Consider the following 18,315-nt stretch of genomic DNA (forward strand, 5'->3'; position numbering starts at 1 on the left):
TTTGAAGGTTTTATAAAGGTGATTGCATTGGATCATGAACTTATTTATGGACTTGTTTATAGTTTGTCAATGTACGAATGACTGTAAAAAGTACATAAAACACAAGATTGAATCCTCATTAAAATGTACTTTTACTTATTTTTCCAGCTTACACCTTTTTTTATTTATTTTTTTACTTATTTGTAATTTAACCATGAAATGTTTCCACTTATCCCCAGAGAGGCTGGAGTGAGTACATCAGAACTCTTGCTCTGCAACATTCTACACATTGATTGCTTGATTATCTTACTAGCCCATTTATATGTGTCATTAATTGGTCACAGTAGAGGCGATACGTGTATGTCCCTGGAGTGCAAACAATGCACATTTTTCTAGATATGTCTCAAGGGCCTATCTGACCTGCCAAGTTTTTTTTTGTGTGTGTGTATTTGCCAATAGATTCCACAGTGCTATACAGGGGATACAGTATATAACCACATCATGGTGGAAAGATAGACTTGGGTAGAAAAATTAGTGGGCACTGCTCTGCTGAGAGCTTACAATCTAATTTTGTTTTTGTAGAATGATGCACAGCATTATGGGGCAATATTTACTTGAATATGTGTTTTTGTTTCTTCAGGGATACACACCTCAACAGTACATGCAGGGTGGGCAATACCCACCACATGCAGGGCAGTATGCACCATCTGCCCCACAGCAATCTGCTCCTTCGCCATCTTACACTGGGCACCGTATCCAGCAGAACATGTCACAGTATATGCCCCAGGCGGGTCCTGGGGGAACTTACTACAAGGTAAACAAAAATAATTATATTTCCTACTTACCACACTTTTCCTTCATGGTTGGTCGTCTGTCTTTCCTTTCTTTAGCTTTCTATTTCAATCCTAAAAAAGGGAAATGGAACTCTTTTATGAAAATGAAAGAGGAACATTTGAACACGATGAAAATAATATTTTTTGACCTATTAAAGGGACACTGAACCCAATTTCTCCAACATAGGTGTGTCCGGTCCACGGCGTCATCCTTACTTGTGGGATATTCTCTTCCCCAACAGGAAATGGCAAAGAGCCCAGCAAAGCTGGTCACATGATCCCTCCTAGGCTCCGCCTACCCCAGTCATTCTCTTTGCCGTTGTACAGGCAACATCTCCACGGAGATGGCTTAGAGTTTTTTAGTGTTTAACTGTAGTTTTTATTATTCAATCAAGAGTTTGTTATTTTAAAATAGTGCTGGTATGTACTATTTACTCTGAAACAGAAAAGAGATGAAGATTTCTGTTTGTATGAGGAAAATGATTTTAGCAACCGTTACTAAAATCCATGGCTGTTCCACACAGGACTGTTGAGAGGAATTAACTTCAGTTGGGGGAACAGTGAGCAGTCTTTCTCCAACATAGGTGTGTCCGGTCCACGGCGTCATCCTTACTTGTGGGATATTCTCTTCCCCAACAGGAAATGGCAAAGAGCCCAGCAAAGCTGGTCACATGATCCCTCCTAGGCTCCGCCTACCCCAGTCATTCTCTTTGCCGTTGTACAGGCAACATCTCCACGGAGATGGCTTAGAGTTTTTTAGTGTTTAACTGTAGTTTTTCATTATTCAATCAAGAGTTTGTTATTTTCAAATAGTGCTGGTACGTACTATTTACTCAGAAACAGAAAAGAGATGAAGAATTCTGTTTGTATGAGGAAAATGATTTTAGCAACCGTAACTAAAATCCATGGCTGTTCCACACAGGACTGTTGAGAGCAATTAACTTCAGTTGGGGGAACAGTTTGCAGTCTCTTGCTGCTTGAGGTATGACACATTCTAACAAGACGATGTAATGCTGGAAGCTGTCATTTTCCCTATGGGATCCGGTAAGCCATGTTTATTACGATTGTAAATAAGGGCTTCACAAGGGCTTATTTAAACTGTAGACTTTTTTTGGGCTAAATCGATTGATATTAACACTTATTTAGCCTTGAGGAATCATTTATTCTGGGTATTTTGATTTAATAATATCGGCAGGCACTGTTTTAGACACCTTATTCTTTAGGGGCTTTCCCAAAGCATAGGCAGAGTCTCATTTTCGCGCCGGTGTTGCGCACTTGTTTTTGAGAGGCATGGCATGCAGTCGCATGTGAGAGGAGCTCTGATACTTATAAAAGACTTCTGAAGGCGTCATTTGGTATCGTATTCCCCTTTGGGTTTGGTTGGGTCTCAGCAAAGCAGATACCAGGGACTGTAAAGGGGTTTAAAACTTAAAACGGCTCCGGTTCCGTTATTTTAAGGGTTAAAGCTTCCAAAATTGGTGTGCAATATTTTCAAGGCTTTAAGACGCTGTGGTGAAAATTTGGTGAATTTTGAACAATTCCTTCATGTTTTTTCGCAAATTGCAGTAATAAAGTGTGTTCAGTTTAAAATTTAAAGTGACAGTAACGGTTTTATTTTAAAACGTTTTTTGTACTTTCTGATCAAGTTTATGCCTGTTTAACATGTCTGAACTACCAGATAGACTGTGTTCTGAATGTGGGGAAGCCAGAATTCCTATTCATTTAAATAAATGTGATTTATGTGATAATGACAATGATGCCCAAGATGATTCCTCAAGTGAGGGGAGTAAGCATGGTACTGCATCATTCCCTCCTTCGTCTACACGAGTCTTGCCCACTCAGGAGGCCCCTAGTACATCTAGCGCGCCAATACTCCTTACTATGCAACAATTAACGGCTGTAATGGATAATTCTGTCAAAAACATTTTAGCCAAAATGAACCCTTGTCAGCGTAAGCGTGGCTGCTCTGTTTTAGTTACTGAAGAGCATGACGACGCTGATATTAATATCTCTGAAGGGCCCCTAACCCAAGGGTTCCCTTCTTGGGAACAATTATAGACTCCTTAGAAATGAGGATCTTTCTAACAGAGGCCAGAAAAACAAAGCTTCTGGACTCTTGTCGGATACTTCATTCCGTTCCTCTTCCTTCCATAGCTCAGTGCATGGAAGTGATCGGGTTGATGGTGGCGGCGATGGACATAGTTCCTTTTGCGCGCATTCATCTAAGACCATTACAACTGTGCATGCTCAGTCAGTGGAATGGGGACTATACAGACTTGTCTCCGAAGATACAAGTAAATCAGAGGACCAGAGACTCACTCCGTTGGTGGCTGTCCCTGGACAATCTGTCTCAAGGGATGATGTTCCACAGACCAGAGTGGGTCATTGTCACGACCGACGCCAGTCTGATAGGCTGGGGCGCGGTCTGGGGATCCCTGAAAGCTCAGGGTCTTTGGTCTCGGGAAGGATCTCTTCTACCGATAAATATTCTGGAACTGAGAGCGATATTCAATGCGCTCCAGGCCTGGCCCCAGCTTGCGAGGACCAGGTTCATACGGTTTCAATCAGACAACATGACGACTGTTGCGTATATCAACCATCAGGGGGGAACAAGGAGTTCCCTAGCGATGGAAGAAGTAACCAAAATTATTCTTTGGGCGGAGTCTCACTCCTGCCACCTGTCTGCTATCCACATCCCAGGAGTGGAAAATTGGGAAGCGGATTTTCTGAGTCGTCAGACATTGCATCCGGGGGAGTGGGAACTCCATCCGGAAATCTTTGCCCAAGTCACTCACCTGTGGGGCATTCCAGACATGGATCTGATGGCCTCTCGTCAGAACTTCAAAGTTCCTTGCTACGGGGCCAGATCCAGGGATCCCAAGGCGGCTCTAGTGGATGCACTAGTAGCACCTTGGACCTTCAAACTAGCTTATGTGTTCCCGCCATTTCCTCTCATCCCCAGGCTGATAGCCAGGATCAAGCAGGAGAGAGCGTCGGTGATCTTGATAGCTCCTGCGTGGCCACGCAGGACTTGGTATGCAGATCTGGTGAATATGTCATCGGCTCCACCTTGGAAGCTACCTTTGAGACGAGACCTTCTTGTTCAGGGTCCGTTCGAACATCCGAATCTGGTTTCACTCCAGCTGACTGCTTGGAGATTGAACGCTTGATTTTATCGAAGCGAGGATTCTCAGATTCTGTGATCGATACTCTTGTTCAGGCCAGAAAGCCTGTGACTAGAAAGATTTACCACAAAATTTGGAAAAAATATATCTGTTGGTGTGAATCTAAAGGATTCCCTTGGGACAAGGTTAAGATTCCTAGGATTCTATCCTTCCTTCAAGAAGGATTGGAAAAAGGATTATCTGCAAGTTCCCTGAAGGGACAGATTTCTGCCTTGTCGGTATTACTTCACAAAAAGCTGGCAGCTGTGCCAGATGTTCAAGCCTTTGTTCAGGCTCTGGTTAGAATCAAGCCTGTTTACAAACCTTTGACTCCTCCTTGGAGTCTCAATTTAGTTCTTTCAGTTCTTCAGGGGGTTCCGTTTGAACCCTTACATTCCGTTGATATTAAGTTATTATCTTGGAAAGTTTTGTTTTTAGTTGCGATTTCTTCTGCTAGAAGAGTCTCAGAATTATCTGCTCTGCAGTGTTCTCCTCCTTATCTGGTGTTCCATGCAGATAAGGTGGTTTTACGTACTAAACCTGGTTTTCTTCCAAAAGTTGTTTCTAACAAAAACATTAACCAGGAGATTATCGTACCTTCTCTGTGTCCAAAACCAGTTTCAAAGAAGGAACGTTTGTTGCACAATTTGGATGTTGTTCGCGCTCTAAAATTCTATTTAGATGCTACAAAGGATTTTAGACAAACATCTTCCTTGTTTGTTGTTTATTCAGGTAAAAGGAGAGGTCAAGAAGCAACTTCTACCTCTCTCTCCTTTTGGATTAAAAGCATCATCAGATTGGCTTACGAGACTGCCGGACGGCAGCCTCCCGAAAGAATCACAGCTCATTCCACTAGGGCTGTGGCTTCCACATGGGCCTTCAAGAACGAGGCTTCTGTTGATCAGATATGTAGGGCAGCGACTTGGTCTTCACTGCACACTTTTACCAAATTTTACAAGTTTGATACTTTTGCTTCTTCTGAGGCTATTTTTGGGAGAAAGGTTTTGCAAGCCGTGGTGCCTTCCATTTAGGTGACCTGATTTGCTCCCTCCCTTCATCCGTGTCCTAAAGCTTTGGTATTGGTTCCCACAAGTAAGGATGACGCCGTGGACCGGACACACCTATGTTGGAGAAAACAGAATTTATGTTTACCTGATAAATTTCTTTCTCCAACGGTGTGTCCGGTCCACGGCCCGCCCTGGTTTTTTTAATCAGGTCTGATATTTTATTTTCTTTAACTACAGTCACCACGGTACCATATGGTTTCTCCTATGCAAATATTCCTCCTTAACGTCGGTCGAATGACTGGGGTAGGCGGAGCCTAGGAGGGATCATGTGACCAGCTTTGCTGGGCTCTTTGCCATTTCCTGTTGGGGAAGAGAATATCCCACAAGTAAGGATGACGCCGTGGACCGGACACACCGTTGGAGAAAGAAATTTATCAGGTAAACATAAATTCTGTTTTCCTATGGTCGACCCCAGAAAGGACTTATGGCAGTCAGTCCCCAAGGTCGAGGGAGCGGTTTCTACTTTAAACAAACGCACCACTATTCCAATAGAGGATAGTTGTGCTTTCAAAGATCCTATGGATAAAAAATTAGAAGGTTTGCTTAAAAAGATGTTTGTTCAGCAGGGTTACCTTCTACAACCCATTTCATGCATTGTCCCTGTCACTACTGCCGCATATTTCTGGTTTGATGAACTGCTTAAGGTGCTCGATAGTGACTCTCCTCCTTATGAGGAGATTATGGACAGAATCAATGCTCTCAAATTGGCTAATTCTTTCACTCTAGACGCCTCTTTGCAATTGGCTAAGTTAGCGGCTAAGAACTCTGGGTTTGCTATTGTGGCGCGCAGAGCGCTTTGGTTGAAATCTTGGTCGGCTGATGCGTCTTCCAAGAACAAGCTACTAAACATTCCTTTCAAGGGGAAAACGTTGTTTGGTCCTGACTTGAAAGAGATTATCTCTGATATCACTGGGGGTAAGGGCCACGCCCTTCCTCAGGATCGGCCTTTCAAGGCAAAAAATAGACCTAATTTTCGTCCCTTTCGTAAAAACGGACCAGCCCAAGGTGCTACGTCCTCTAAGCAAGAGGGTAATACTTCTCAGGCCAAGCCAGCTTGGAGACCAATGCAAGGCTGGAACAAGGGAAAGCAGGCCAAGAAACCTGCCACTGCTACCAAGACAGCATGAAATATTGGCCCCCGATCCGGGACCGGATCTGGTGGGGGGCAGACTCTCTCTCTTCGCTCAGGCTTGGGCAAGAGATGTTCTGGATCCTTGGGCGCTAGAAATAGTCTCCCAGGGTTATCTTCTGGAATTTAAGGGACTTCCCCCAAGGGGGAGGTTCCACAGGTCGCAGTTGTCTTCAGACCACATAAAAAGACAGGCGTTCTTACATTGTGTAGAAGACCTGTTAAAAATGGGAGTGATTCATCCTGTTCCATTAAGAGAACAAGGGATGGGGTTCTACTCCAATCTGTTCATAGTTCCCAAAAAAGAGGGAACGTTCAGACCAATCCTAGATCTCAAGATCTTAAACAAATTTCTCAAGGTCCCATCGTTCAAGATGGAAACCATTCGAACTATCCTTCCTTCCATCCAGGAAGGTCAATTCATGACCACGGTGGATTTAAAGGATGCGTATCTACATATTCCTATCCACAAGGAACATCATCGGTTCCTAAGGTTTGCATTCCTGGACAAACATTACCAGTTCGTGGCGCTTCCTTTCGGATTAGCCACTGCTCCAAGGATTTTCACAAAGGTACTAGGGTCCCTTCTAGCGGTGCTAAGACCAAGGGGCATTGCAGTAGTACCTTACCTGGACGACATTCTGATTCAAGCGTCGTCCCTTCCTCAAGCAAAGGCTCACACGGACATTGTCCTGGCCTTTCTCAGATCTCACGGCTGGAAAGTGAACGTGGAAAAGAGTTCTCTATCCCCGTCAACAAGGGTTCCCTTCTTGGGAACAATTATAGACTCCTTAGAAATGAGGATCTTTCTAACAGAGGCCAGAAAAACAAAGCTTCTGGACTCTTGTCGGATACTTCATTCCGTTCCTCTTCCTTCCATAGCTCAGTGCATGGAAGTGATCGGTTTGATGGTGGCGGCGATGGACATAGTTCCTTTTGCGCGCATTCATCTAAGACCATTACAACTGTGCATGCTCAGTCAGTGGAATGGGGACTATACAGACTTGTCTCCGAAGATACAAGTAAATCAGAGGACCAGAGACTCACTCCGTTGGTGGCTGTCCCTGGACAATCTGTCTCAAGGGATGATGTTCCACAGACCAGAGTGGGTCATTGTCACGACCGACGCCAGTCTGATAGGCTGGGGCGCGGTCTGGGGATCCCTGAAAGCTCAGGGTCTTTGGTCTCGGGAAGAATCTCTTCTACCGATAAATATTCTGGAACTGAGAGCGATATTCAATGCTCTCCAGGCCTGGCCCCAGCTTGCGAGGACCAGGTTCATACGGTTTCAATCAGACAACATGACGACTGTTGCGTACATCAACCATCAGGGGGGAACAAGAAGTTCCCTAGCGATGGAAGAAGTAACCAAAATTATTCTTTGGGCGGAGTCTCACTCCTGCCACCTGTCTGCTATCCACATCCCAGGAGTGGAAAATTGGGAAGCGGATTTTCTGAGTCGGCAGACATTGCATCCGGGGGAGTGGGAACTCCATCCGGAAATCTTTGCCCAAGTCACTCACCTGTGGGGCATTCCAGACATGGATCTGATGGCCTCTCGTCAGAACTTCAAAGTTCCTTGCTACGGGGCCAGATCCAGGGATCCCAAGGCGGCTCTAGTGGATGCACTAGTAGCACCTTGGACCTTCAAACTAGCTTATGTGTTCCCGCCATTTCCTCTCATCCCCAGGCTGATAGCCAGGATCAAGCAGGAGAGGGCGTCGGTGATCTTGATAGCTCCTGCGTGGCCACGCAGGACTTGGTATGCAGATCTGGTGAATATGTCATCGGCTCCACCTTGGAAGCTACCTGTGAGACGAGACCTTCTTGTTCAGGGTCCGTTCGAACATCCGAATCTGGTTTCACTCCAGCTGACTGCTTGGAGATTGAACGCTTGATTTTATCGAAGCGAGGATTCTCAGATTCTGTTATCGATACTCTTGTTCAGGCCAGAAAGCCTGTGACTAGAAAGATTTACCACAAAATTTGGAAAAAATATATCTGTTGGTGTGAATCTAAAGGATTCCCTTGGGACAAGGTTAAGATTCCTAGGATTCTATCCTTCCTTCAAGAAGGATTGGACAAAGGATTATCTGCTAGTTCCCTGAAGGGACAGATTTCTGCCTTGTCGGTATTACTTCACAAAAAGCTGGCAGCTGTGCCAGATGTTCAAGCCTTTGTTCAGGCTCTGGTTAGAATCAAGCCTGTTTACAAACCTTTGACTCCTCCTTGGAGTCTCAATTTAGTTCTTTCAGTTCTTCAGGGGGTTCCGTTTGAACCCTTACATTCCGTTGATATTAAGTTATTATCTTGGAAAGTTTTGTTTTTAGTTGCGATTTCTTCTGCTAGAAGAGTCTCAGAATTATCTGCTCTGCAGTGTTCTCCTCCTTATCTGGTGTTCCATGCAGATAAGGTGGTTTTACGTACTAAACCTGGTTTTCTTCCAAAAGTTGTTTCTAACAAAAACATTAACCAGGAGATTATCGTACCTTCTCTGTGTCCAAAACCAGTTTCAAAGAAGGAACGTTTGTTGCACAATTTGGATGTTGTTCGCGCTCTAAAATTCTATTTAGATGCTACAAAGGATTTTAGACAAACATCTTCCTTGTTTGTTGTTTATTCAGGTAAAAGGAGAGGTCAAAAAGCAACTTCTACCTCTCTCTCTTTTTGGATTAAAAGCATCATCAGATTGGCTTACGAGACTGCCGGACGGCAGCCTCCCGAAAGAATCACAGCTCATTCCACTAGGGCTGTGGCTTCCACATGGGCCTTCAAGAACGAGGCTTCTGTTGATCAGATATGTAGGGCAGCGACTTGGTCTTCACTGCACACTTTTACCAAATTTTACAAGTTTGATACTTTTGCTTCTTCTGAGGCTATTTTTGGGAGAAAGGTTTTGCAAGCCGTGGTGCCTTCCATTTAGGTGACCTGATTTGCTCCCTCCCTTCATCCGTGTCCTAAAGCTTTGGTATTGGTTCCCACAAGTAAGGATGACGCCGTGGACCGGACACACCTATGTTGGAGAAAACAGAATTTATGTTTACCTGATAAATTTCTTTCTCCAACGGTGTGTCCGGTCCACGGCCCGCCCTGGTTTTTTTAATCAGGTCTGATATTTTATTTTCTTTAACTACAGTCACCACGGTACCATATGGTTTCTCCTATGCAAATATTCCTCCTTAACGTCGGTCGAATGACTGGGGTAGGCGGAGCCTAGGAGGGATCATGTGACCAGCTTTGCTGGGCTCTTTGCCATTTCCTGTTGGGGAAGAGAATATCCCACAAGTAAGGATGACGCCGTGGACCGGACACACCGTTGGAGAAAGAAATTTATCAGGTAAACATAAATTCTGTTTTTGCTGCTTGAGGTATGACACATTCTAACAAGACGATGTAATGCTGGAAGCTGTCATTTTCCCTATGGGATCCGGTAAGCCATTTTTATTCAGACAGTAAATAAGGGCTTCACAAGGGCTTATTAAGACTGTGGACATTTTCTGGGCTAAATCGATTCATATATTACCTATATTTAGCCTTGAGGAATCATTTAATCTGGGTATTTTTGTTAAATAATATCGGCAGGCACTGTTTTAGACACCTTATTCTCTAGGGGCTTTCCCTAATCATAGGCAGAGCCTCATTTTCGCGCCGGTATTGCGCACTTGTTTTTGAGCAGCATGACATGCAGTCGCATGTGTGAGGAGCTCTGATACATAGAAAAGACTTTCTGAAGGCGTCATTTGGTATCGTATTCCCCTTTGGGCTTGGTTGGGTCTCAGCAAAGCAGATACCAGGGACTGTAAAGGGGTTAAAGTTAAAAACGGCTCCGGTTCCATTATTTTAAGGGTTAAAGCTTCCAAATTTGGTGTGCAATACTTTTAAGGCTTTAAGACACTGTGGTGAATTTTGAACAATTCCTTCATACTTTTTCGCAATTGCAGTAATAAAGTGTGTTCAGTTTAAAATTTAAAGTGACAGTAACGGTTTTATTTTAAAACGTTTTTTGTACTTTGTTATCAAGTTTATGCCTGTTTAACATGTCTGAACTACCAGATAGACTGTGTTCTGAATGTGGGGAAGCCAAGGTTCCTTCTCATTTAAATAAATGTGATTTATGTGACACTGAAAATGATGCCCAAGATGATTCCTCAAGTGAGGGGAGTAAGCATGGTACTGCATCATTCCCTCCTTCGTCTACACGAGTCTTGCCCACTCAGGAGGCCCCTAGTACATCTAGCGCGCCAATACTCCTTACTATGCAACAATTAACGGCTGTAATGGATAATTCTATCAAAAACATTTTAGCCAAAATGCCCACTTATCAGCGTAAGCGCGACTGCTCTGTTTTAGATACTGTAGAGCATGAGGACGCTGATGATAATGGTTCTGAAATGCCCCTACACCAGTCTGAGGGGGCCAGGGAGGTTTTGTCTGAGGGAGAAATTTCAGATTCAGGGAAAATTTCTCAACAAGCTGAACCCGATGTGATTACATTTAAATTTAAGTTGGAACATCTCCGCGCTCTGCTTAAGGAGGTATTATCCACTCTGGATGATTGTGAGAATTTGATCATCCCAGAGAAACTATGTAAAATGGACAAGTTCCTAGAGGTCCCGGGGCTCCCAGAAGCTTTTCCTATACCCAAGCGGGTGGCGGACATTGTAAATAAAGAATGGGAAAGGCCCGGTATACCTTTCGTCCCTCCCCCCATATTTAAAAAATTGTTTCCTATGGTCGACCCTAGAAAGGACTTATGGCAGACTGTCCCCAAGGTCGAGGGAGCGGTTTCTACTTTAAACTAACGCACCACTATACCCATAGAAGATAGTTGTGCTTTCAAAGATCCTATGGATAAAAAATTAGAAGGTTTGCTTAAAAAGATGTTTGTTCAGCAAGGTTACCTTCTACAACCAATTTCATGCATTGTCCCTGTCACTACAGCCGCGTGTTTCTGGTTCGATGAGCTAGTAAAGGCGATCGATAGTGATTCTCCTCCTTATGAGGAGATTATGGACAGAATCCGTGCTCTCAAATTGGCTAATTCTTTCACCCTAGACGCCACTTTGCAATTGGCTAGGTTAGCGGCGAAGAATTCTGGGTTTGCTATTGTGGCGCGTAGAGCGCTTTGGTTGAAATCTTGGTCAGCGGATGCGTCTTCCAAGAACAAACTCCTTAACATTCCTTTCAAGGGGAAAACGCTGTTTGGCCCTGACTTGAAAGAGATTATCTCTGATATCACTGGGGGTAAGGGCCACGCCCTTCCTCAGGATAGGTCTTTCAAGGCCAAAAATAAACCTAATTTTCGTCCCTTTCGTAGAAACGGACCAGCCCCAAGTGCTACGTCCTCTAAGCAAGAGGGTAATACTTCTCAAGCCAAGCCAGCCTGGAGACCAATGCAAGGCTGGAACAAGGGAAAGCAGGCCAAGAAACCTGCCACTGCTACCAAGACAGCATGAAATGTTGGCCCCCGATCCGGGACCGGATCTGGTGGGGGGCAGACTCTCTCTCTTCGCTCAGGCTTGGGCAAGAGATGTTCTGGATCCTTGGGCACTAGAAATAGTCTCCCAAGGTTATCTTCTGGAATTCAAGGGGCTTCCCCCAAGGGGGAGGTTCCACAGGTCTCAATTGTCTTCAGACCACATAAAGAGACAGGCATTCTTACATTGTGTAGAAGACCTGTTAAAAATGGGAGTGATTCATCCTGTTCCATTAGGAGAACAAGGGATGGGGTTCTACTCCAATCTGTTCATAGTTCCCAAAAAAGAGGGAACGTTCAGACCAATCTTAGATCTCAAGATCTTAAACAAGTTTCTCAAGGTTCCATCGTTCAAAATGGAAACCATTCGAACAATTCTTCCTTCCATCCAGGAAGGTCAATTCATGACCACGGTGGATTTAAAGGATGCGTATCTACATATTCCTATCCACAAGGAACATCATCGGTTCCTAAGGTTCGCATTCCTGGACAAGCATTACCAGTTCGTGGCGCTTCCTTTCGGATTAGCCACTGCTCCAAGGATTTTCACAAAGGTACTGGGGTCCCTTCTAGCGGTGCTAAGACCAAGGGGCATTGCAGTAGTACCTTACTTGGACGACATTCTGATTCAAGCGTCGTCCCTTCCTCAAGCAAAGGCTCACACGGACATAGTCCTGGCCTTTCTCAGATCTCACGGATGGAAAGTGAACGTGGAAAAGAGTTCTCTATCTCCGTCGACAAGGGTTCCCTTCTTGGGAACAATAATAGACTCCTTAGAAATGAGGATTTTTCTGACAGAGGCCAGAAAAACAAAACTTCTAAACTCTTGTCAAACACTTCATTCCGTTCCTCTTCCTTCCATAGCGCAGTGCATGGAAGTAATAGGTTTGATGGTAGCGGCAATGGACATAGTTCCTTTTGCGCGCATTCATCTAAGACCATTACAACTGTGCATGCTCAGTCAGTGGAATGGGGACTATACAGACTTGTCTCCGAAGATACAAGTAAATCAGAGGACCAGAGACTCACTCCGTTGGTGGCTATCCCTGGACAACCTGTCACAAGGGATGACCTTCCGCAGACCAGAGTGGGTCATTGTCACGACCGACGCCAGTCTGATGGGCTGGGGCGCGGTCTGGGGATCCCTGAAAGCTCAGGGTCTTTGGTCTCGGGAAGAATCTCTTCTACCGATAAATATTCTGGAACTGAGAGCGATATTCAATGCTCTCAAGGCTTGGCCTCAGCTAGCAAAGGCCAAGTTCATACGGTTTCAATCAGACATTACATCCGGGGGAGTGGGAACTCCATCTGGAAATCTTTGCCCAAATTACTCAACTGTGGGGCATTCCAGACATGGATCTGATGGCCTCTCGGCAGAACTTCAAGGTTCCTTGCTACGGGTCCAGATCCAGGGATCCCAAGGCGACTCTAGTAGATGCACTAGTAGCACCTTGGACCTTCAAACTAGCTTATGTATTCCCGCCGTTTCCTCTCATCCCCAGGCTGGTAGCCAGGATCAATCAGGAGAGGGCGTCGGTGATCTTGATAGCTCCTGCGTGGCCACGCAGGACTTGGTATGCAGATCTGGTGAATATGTCATCGGCTCCACAATGGAAGCTACCTTTGAGACGAGACCTTCTTGTTCAAGGTCCGTTCGAACATCCGAATCTGGTCTCACTCTAGCTGACTGCTTGGAGATTGAACGCTTGATCTTATCAAAACGAGGGTTCTCAGATTCTGTTATTGATACTCCTGTTCAGGCCAGAAAGCCTGTAACTAGAAAAATTTACCACAAAATATGGAAAAAATATATCTGTTGGTGTGAATCTAAAGGATTCCCTTGGGACAAGGTAAAGATTCCTAAGATTCTATCCTTTCTTCAAGAAGGATTGGAGAAAGGATTATCTGCAAGTTCCTTGAAGGGACAGATTTCTGCCTTGTCTGTGTTACTTCACAAAAAACTGGCAGCTGTGCCAGATGTTCAAGCCTTTGTTCAGGCTCTGGTTAGAATCAAGCCTGTTTACAAACCTTTGACTCCTCCTTGGAGTCTCAACTTAGTTCTTTCAGTTCTTCAGGGGGTTCCGTTTGAACCCTTACATTCCGTTGATATTAAGTTATTATCTTGGAAAGTTTTGTTTTTGGTTGCAATTTCTTCTGCTAGAAGAGTTTCAGAATTATCTGCTTTGCAGTGTTCTCCTCCTTATCTGGTGTTCCATGCAGATAAGGTGGTTTTACGTACTAAACCTGGTTTTCTTCCAAAAGTTGTTTCTAACAAAAACATTAACCAGGAGATAGTCGTGCCTTCTTTGTGTCCGAAACCAGTTTCAAAGAAGGAACGGTTGTTGCACAATTTGGATGTTGTTCGCGCTCTAAAATTCTATTTAGATGCTACAAAGGATTTTAGACAAACATCTTCCTTGTTTGTTGTTTATTCTGGTAAAAGGAGAGGTCAAAAAGCAACTTCTACCTCTCTCTCTTTTTGGATTAAAAGCATCATCAGATTGGCTTACGAGACTGCCGGACGGCAGCCTCCTGAAAGAATCACAGCTCATTCCACTAGGGCTGTGGCTTCCACATGGGCCTTCAAGAACGAGGCTTCTGTTGATCAGATATGTAGGGCAGCGACTTGGTCTTCACTGCACACTTTTACCAAATTTTACAAGTTTGATACTTTTGCTTCTTCTGAGGCTATTTTTGGGAGAAAGGTTTTGCAAGCCGTGGTGCCTTCCATTTAGGTGACCTGATTTGCTCCCTCCCTTCATCCGTGTCCTAAAGCTTTGGTATTGGTTCCCACAAGTAAGGATGACGCCGTGGACCGGACACACCTATGTTGGAGAAAACAGAATTTATGTTTACCTGATAAATTACTTTCTCCAACGGTGTGTCCGGTCCACGGCCCGCCCTGGTTTTTTAATCAGGTCTGATAATTTATTTTCTTTAACTACAGTCACCACGGTATCATATGGTTTCTCCTATGCAAATATTCCTCCTTAACGTCGGTCGAATGACTGGGGTAGGCGGAGCCTAGGAGGGATCATGTGACCAGCTTTGCTGGGCTCTTTGCCATTTCCTGTTGGGGAAGAGAATATCCCACAAGTAAGGATGACGCCGTGGACCGGACACACCGTTGGAGAAAGTAATTTATCAGGTAAACATAAATTCTGTTTTTTTTATTTTGTGATTCAGATACAGCATGCAATTTTAAGCAACTTTCTAATTTATTCCTTTTTTTCAATTTTTATTCACTCTCTTGCCATCTTTATTTGAAAAAGAAGTCATCTAAGCTTTTTTGGTTCAAAACTGTGGACAGCACTTTTTTAGCAAGAACAACCCAGGTTGCTCACCAAAAATGGGCCAGCATCTAAACTTACATTCTTGCATTTCAAATAAAGATGGCAAGAGAATGAAGAAAATTTGATAATAGGAGTAAATTAGAAAGTTGCTCAAAATTGCATGCTCTATCTGAATCACAAATGAGAAATTTTGGGTTTAGTGTCCCTTTAAAGGGACAGTATACTGTAAAATAGTGTTTGCCTTAATGTGTTTACAATTGCTTTTTTACCAACTGCAGAGTAAAAAATGTATGAAAATTAGCTTTTTAAAGTTTATTTGTGTATATTAAAGCTCTGATTTTGTATTTTGAAGCCACAACCTAATAAAATGGGTTGAGCTTGTAGGTATAATCTGATCTTATTACTGTATCACATTGAGTACATATACCTGCTTCTTTATATCTGTCCATAAAACAATCACCAGTACTTGGAGAGAACAATGGAAAATCAACATTTTATTACCTTATCTCTGCTATATCCCACTGGGAGTGTAATCTCTTCTGCTGGCTGTGTTTACAAAGCTTATCTATAGCTTGGACCTGCGGCCACAAGCTTTCAGAATAGGTGGAGATACCACATGCTAAATCAACTATTTCAAATGCCAGTATAAGCGTAAAGGAGCTACTTGTAAACAATTTAATACACTCCAGCAGGTAAAGTGGATCATTAGGAACAAATTAACCCTTTCGTGACAGGGTTAAAGTGCCTACATCGGAACACCTGTTCCGATGTAGACAAATTGAAACTACGCGATCGTGCAAACGATCGCGAGATTTCAATTATTGGATCGCATCTGGGGGGCGTTCCTAGGGTTGTAGGGGTTGTAGCACAGAAGGCTTCAGGACAGCCGTTTGTTATGACGTTCTATTCCATCATAACGGCTTTAAAGCCCAGTGTAAATATGACGGAATAGAACGGCATAACGGCGTTAAAAGGTTAAAGGGGAGAACATTTTTGAGTAAACTGTCCCTTTAAGTGTAAATTTAAGTTTACACTATTGCAGTAGTATCAGTTGTGCACTTCCTACTAATGCTAATTGGCCGATGAGGTAAATTCCTGAAGCTCTATTAGTGGAGAGAGACAGTCCTCTGCAAATCTGTTATGAAAACATTAGTTGATTTAGGACAGGAACATTAGTTTGAATGGTTTATTGAAATGTTATATTTTAGATAAAGCAAATACTACATAATTATAATGCTTCACTAACAGAAGCATGTAGGCAGCAAATGTTAAATTCCCTGCTTAAAGGAACTTAAAATACTGTGCTCTCCATTTATTGAGCTACTGTGATGCAGGCTCCTGCGTACCACAAGTTAAAGGGACAGTCTACACACAAAAATGTATTGTTTGAAAAGATAGATAATCCCTTTTATTCATCATTCCCCAGTTTTGCATAACCAACACTGTTCTATTAATACACTTCTTACCTCTGTGATTACCTTCTATCTAAGCCTCTGCAGACTGCCCCCTTATTTCAGTTCTTTCTACAGACTTGCATTTTAGTCAATCGGTGTTAACTCATAAATAACTCTATGGGACTGAGCATAATGTTACCTATTTGACACACATGAACTAGCAGTGTCTTAACTGTGAAAAACTGTCAATGCACTGAGATAATAGACGGCCTTCAAAGGCTTAGAAATTAGCATATGAGCCTACCAAGGTTTAGCTTTCAACAAAGATATTAACAAGAGAATAAAGAAATTTGATGATAAAACATAAATTAGAAAGTTGTTAAAACTGCATGCCCTATCTAAATCATGAAAGTTTTTCATGTTAACTTGACTGTCCCTTTTAAGCACTTGAGGTGGCTGACCTAAATTGACAGGCCCTGCTCTTGTCTGGCGATGCACAAGAATTTTCTCGGGCAAAGATAACTGTAGGCAGTGGAGAACAGTATCTGATGCCCACTCTCTGCGAAGGCTGGTTGACGGGTTCCCTAGCTGGAAACATTGTCCATCTGTCTGTCTATTGATAAATATAGTTGTATATTGCAGTAGGTTTCTGCTATTATTTTCAAATATGTTACTTGCATAGATGTATCTTGCACATCTATTTGGTACATTTTACAGCTGTAGTCTCAAGGCATTTCCCTTTAGATGATGTTCCTATATTTTTGCAACTTGCTTCTTGGATGTATAATTTTCATTTGTTATTTCTTTTAAAATCACTTGTAATTAAAGTGAATGTAAAGTTTAATGGAAAAGGGGCACTTTCATTCATTAAACTTTACATTGAAGCTTCTTTTTAAAAAAAAAAAAATACTTACCTTTTTTGTTTTATGGAAAACAGACCGGCGATCCTCCGCCCGCATCTCCTGCTGTAGCTAGCAGATTGATGACGAATCCAACTTCCTCCAATCGTTCAGTTGCCTTGCGAGCTGGACGCCAAAGGCGGCTCACAACGATTGGAGGAAGCCATGTTAATTATCAATCTAACTACAGCAGAAGAAGCGGGCGGAGGATCGCCGGTCTGCTTTCCATAAAGAAAAGGTAAGTATTTAAAAAAAGAATCTTCAATGTAAAGTTAAATGAATGAAAGTGCCCCTGTTTTTCAGAGTATTTTTAGATACCGAGCACTTATTCATTAAAGTTTACATTCACTTTAATAATGCAAATCTTGGTACTGCATCAATATTTTTATATTATAATGAAGGAAATGAGATATACATAGGTTTTCTTTTTCAAGATACGATGAGTCCACGGATTTCATCCTTACTTGTGGGATATCGCCTCCTTGCCAGCAGGAGGAAGCAAAGAGCTCCACAACAGAGCTGTATATAAATAGCTCCTCCCTTCCCTCCCAACTCAGTCATTCTCTTTGCCTGTGTTAGTGATACAATTCTCAATGCGCTTCTGGCTTGGTCTCGGTTAGCCGCGGCCAAATTTATCAGGTTACAGTTGGACAATATAACTTCTGTGGCTTACATCAATCATTAGGGGGGAACAAGAAGTTCCCTAGCGATGACGGAAGTATCCAAAATAATTCAATGGGCGGAGACCCATTCTTGTTGCCTGTCAGCGATCCACATCCCGGGAGTAGACAATTGGGAGGCGGATTTCTTGAGCAGACAGACGTTCCATCCGGGGGAGTGGGAACTCCATCTGGAGGTGTTATCCAAACTGATCCTCAAGTGGGGAAAGCCGGAGTTGGATCTGATGGCATCTCAACGAAATGCCAAACTTCTGAGATACGGGTCGAGATCCAGGGACCCCCCAGGCGGAATTAAAAGATGCTCTGGCGGTTCCTGGGAACTTCAATCTAGTATACCTGTTTCCTCCATTTGCACTTCTTCCTCAGGTAATTGCCTGACTCAAACAGGAGAGGGCGTCGGT

At 43.4% G+C, this 18,315-nt stretch overlaps 1 protein-coding gene across 1 annotated transcript in view; it reads left to right on the forward strand.

Annotated features, from left to right (window-relative positions):
• ZMIZ2 (zinc finger MIZ-type containing 2) overlaps positions 1–18,315 on the forward strand; it is a gene marked incomplete in the record, with an annotated part of 136,043 nt that overhangs the window by 51,655 nt on the left and 66,073 nt on the right. The window contains 1 exon segment of the mRNA XM_053718146.1: positions 620–793. Coding sequence (XP_053574121.1) covers positions 620–793 — 174 coding nt within the window.

The sequence above is a fragment of the Bombina bombina genome, chromosome 6, assembly GCF_027579735.1.
Source record: "Bombina bombina isolate aBomBom1 chromosome 6, aBomBom1.pri, whole genome shotgun sequence".
In the NCBI taxonomy this organism is placed as follows: Eukaryota; Metazoa; Chordata; class Amphibia; order Anura; family Bombinatoridae; genus Bombina; species Bombina bombina.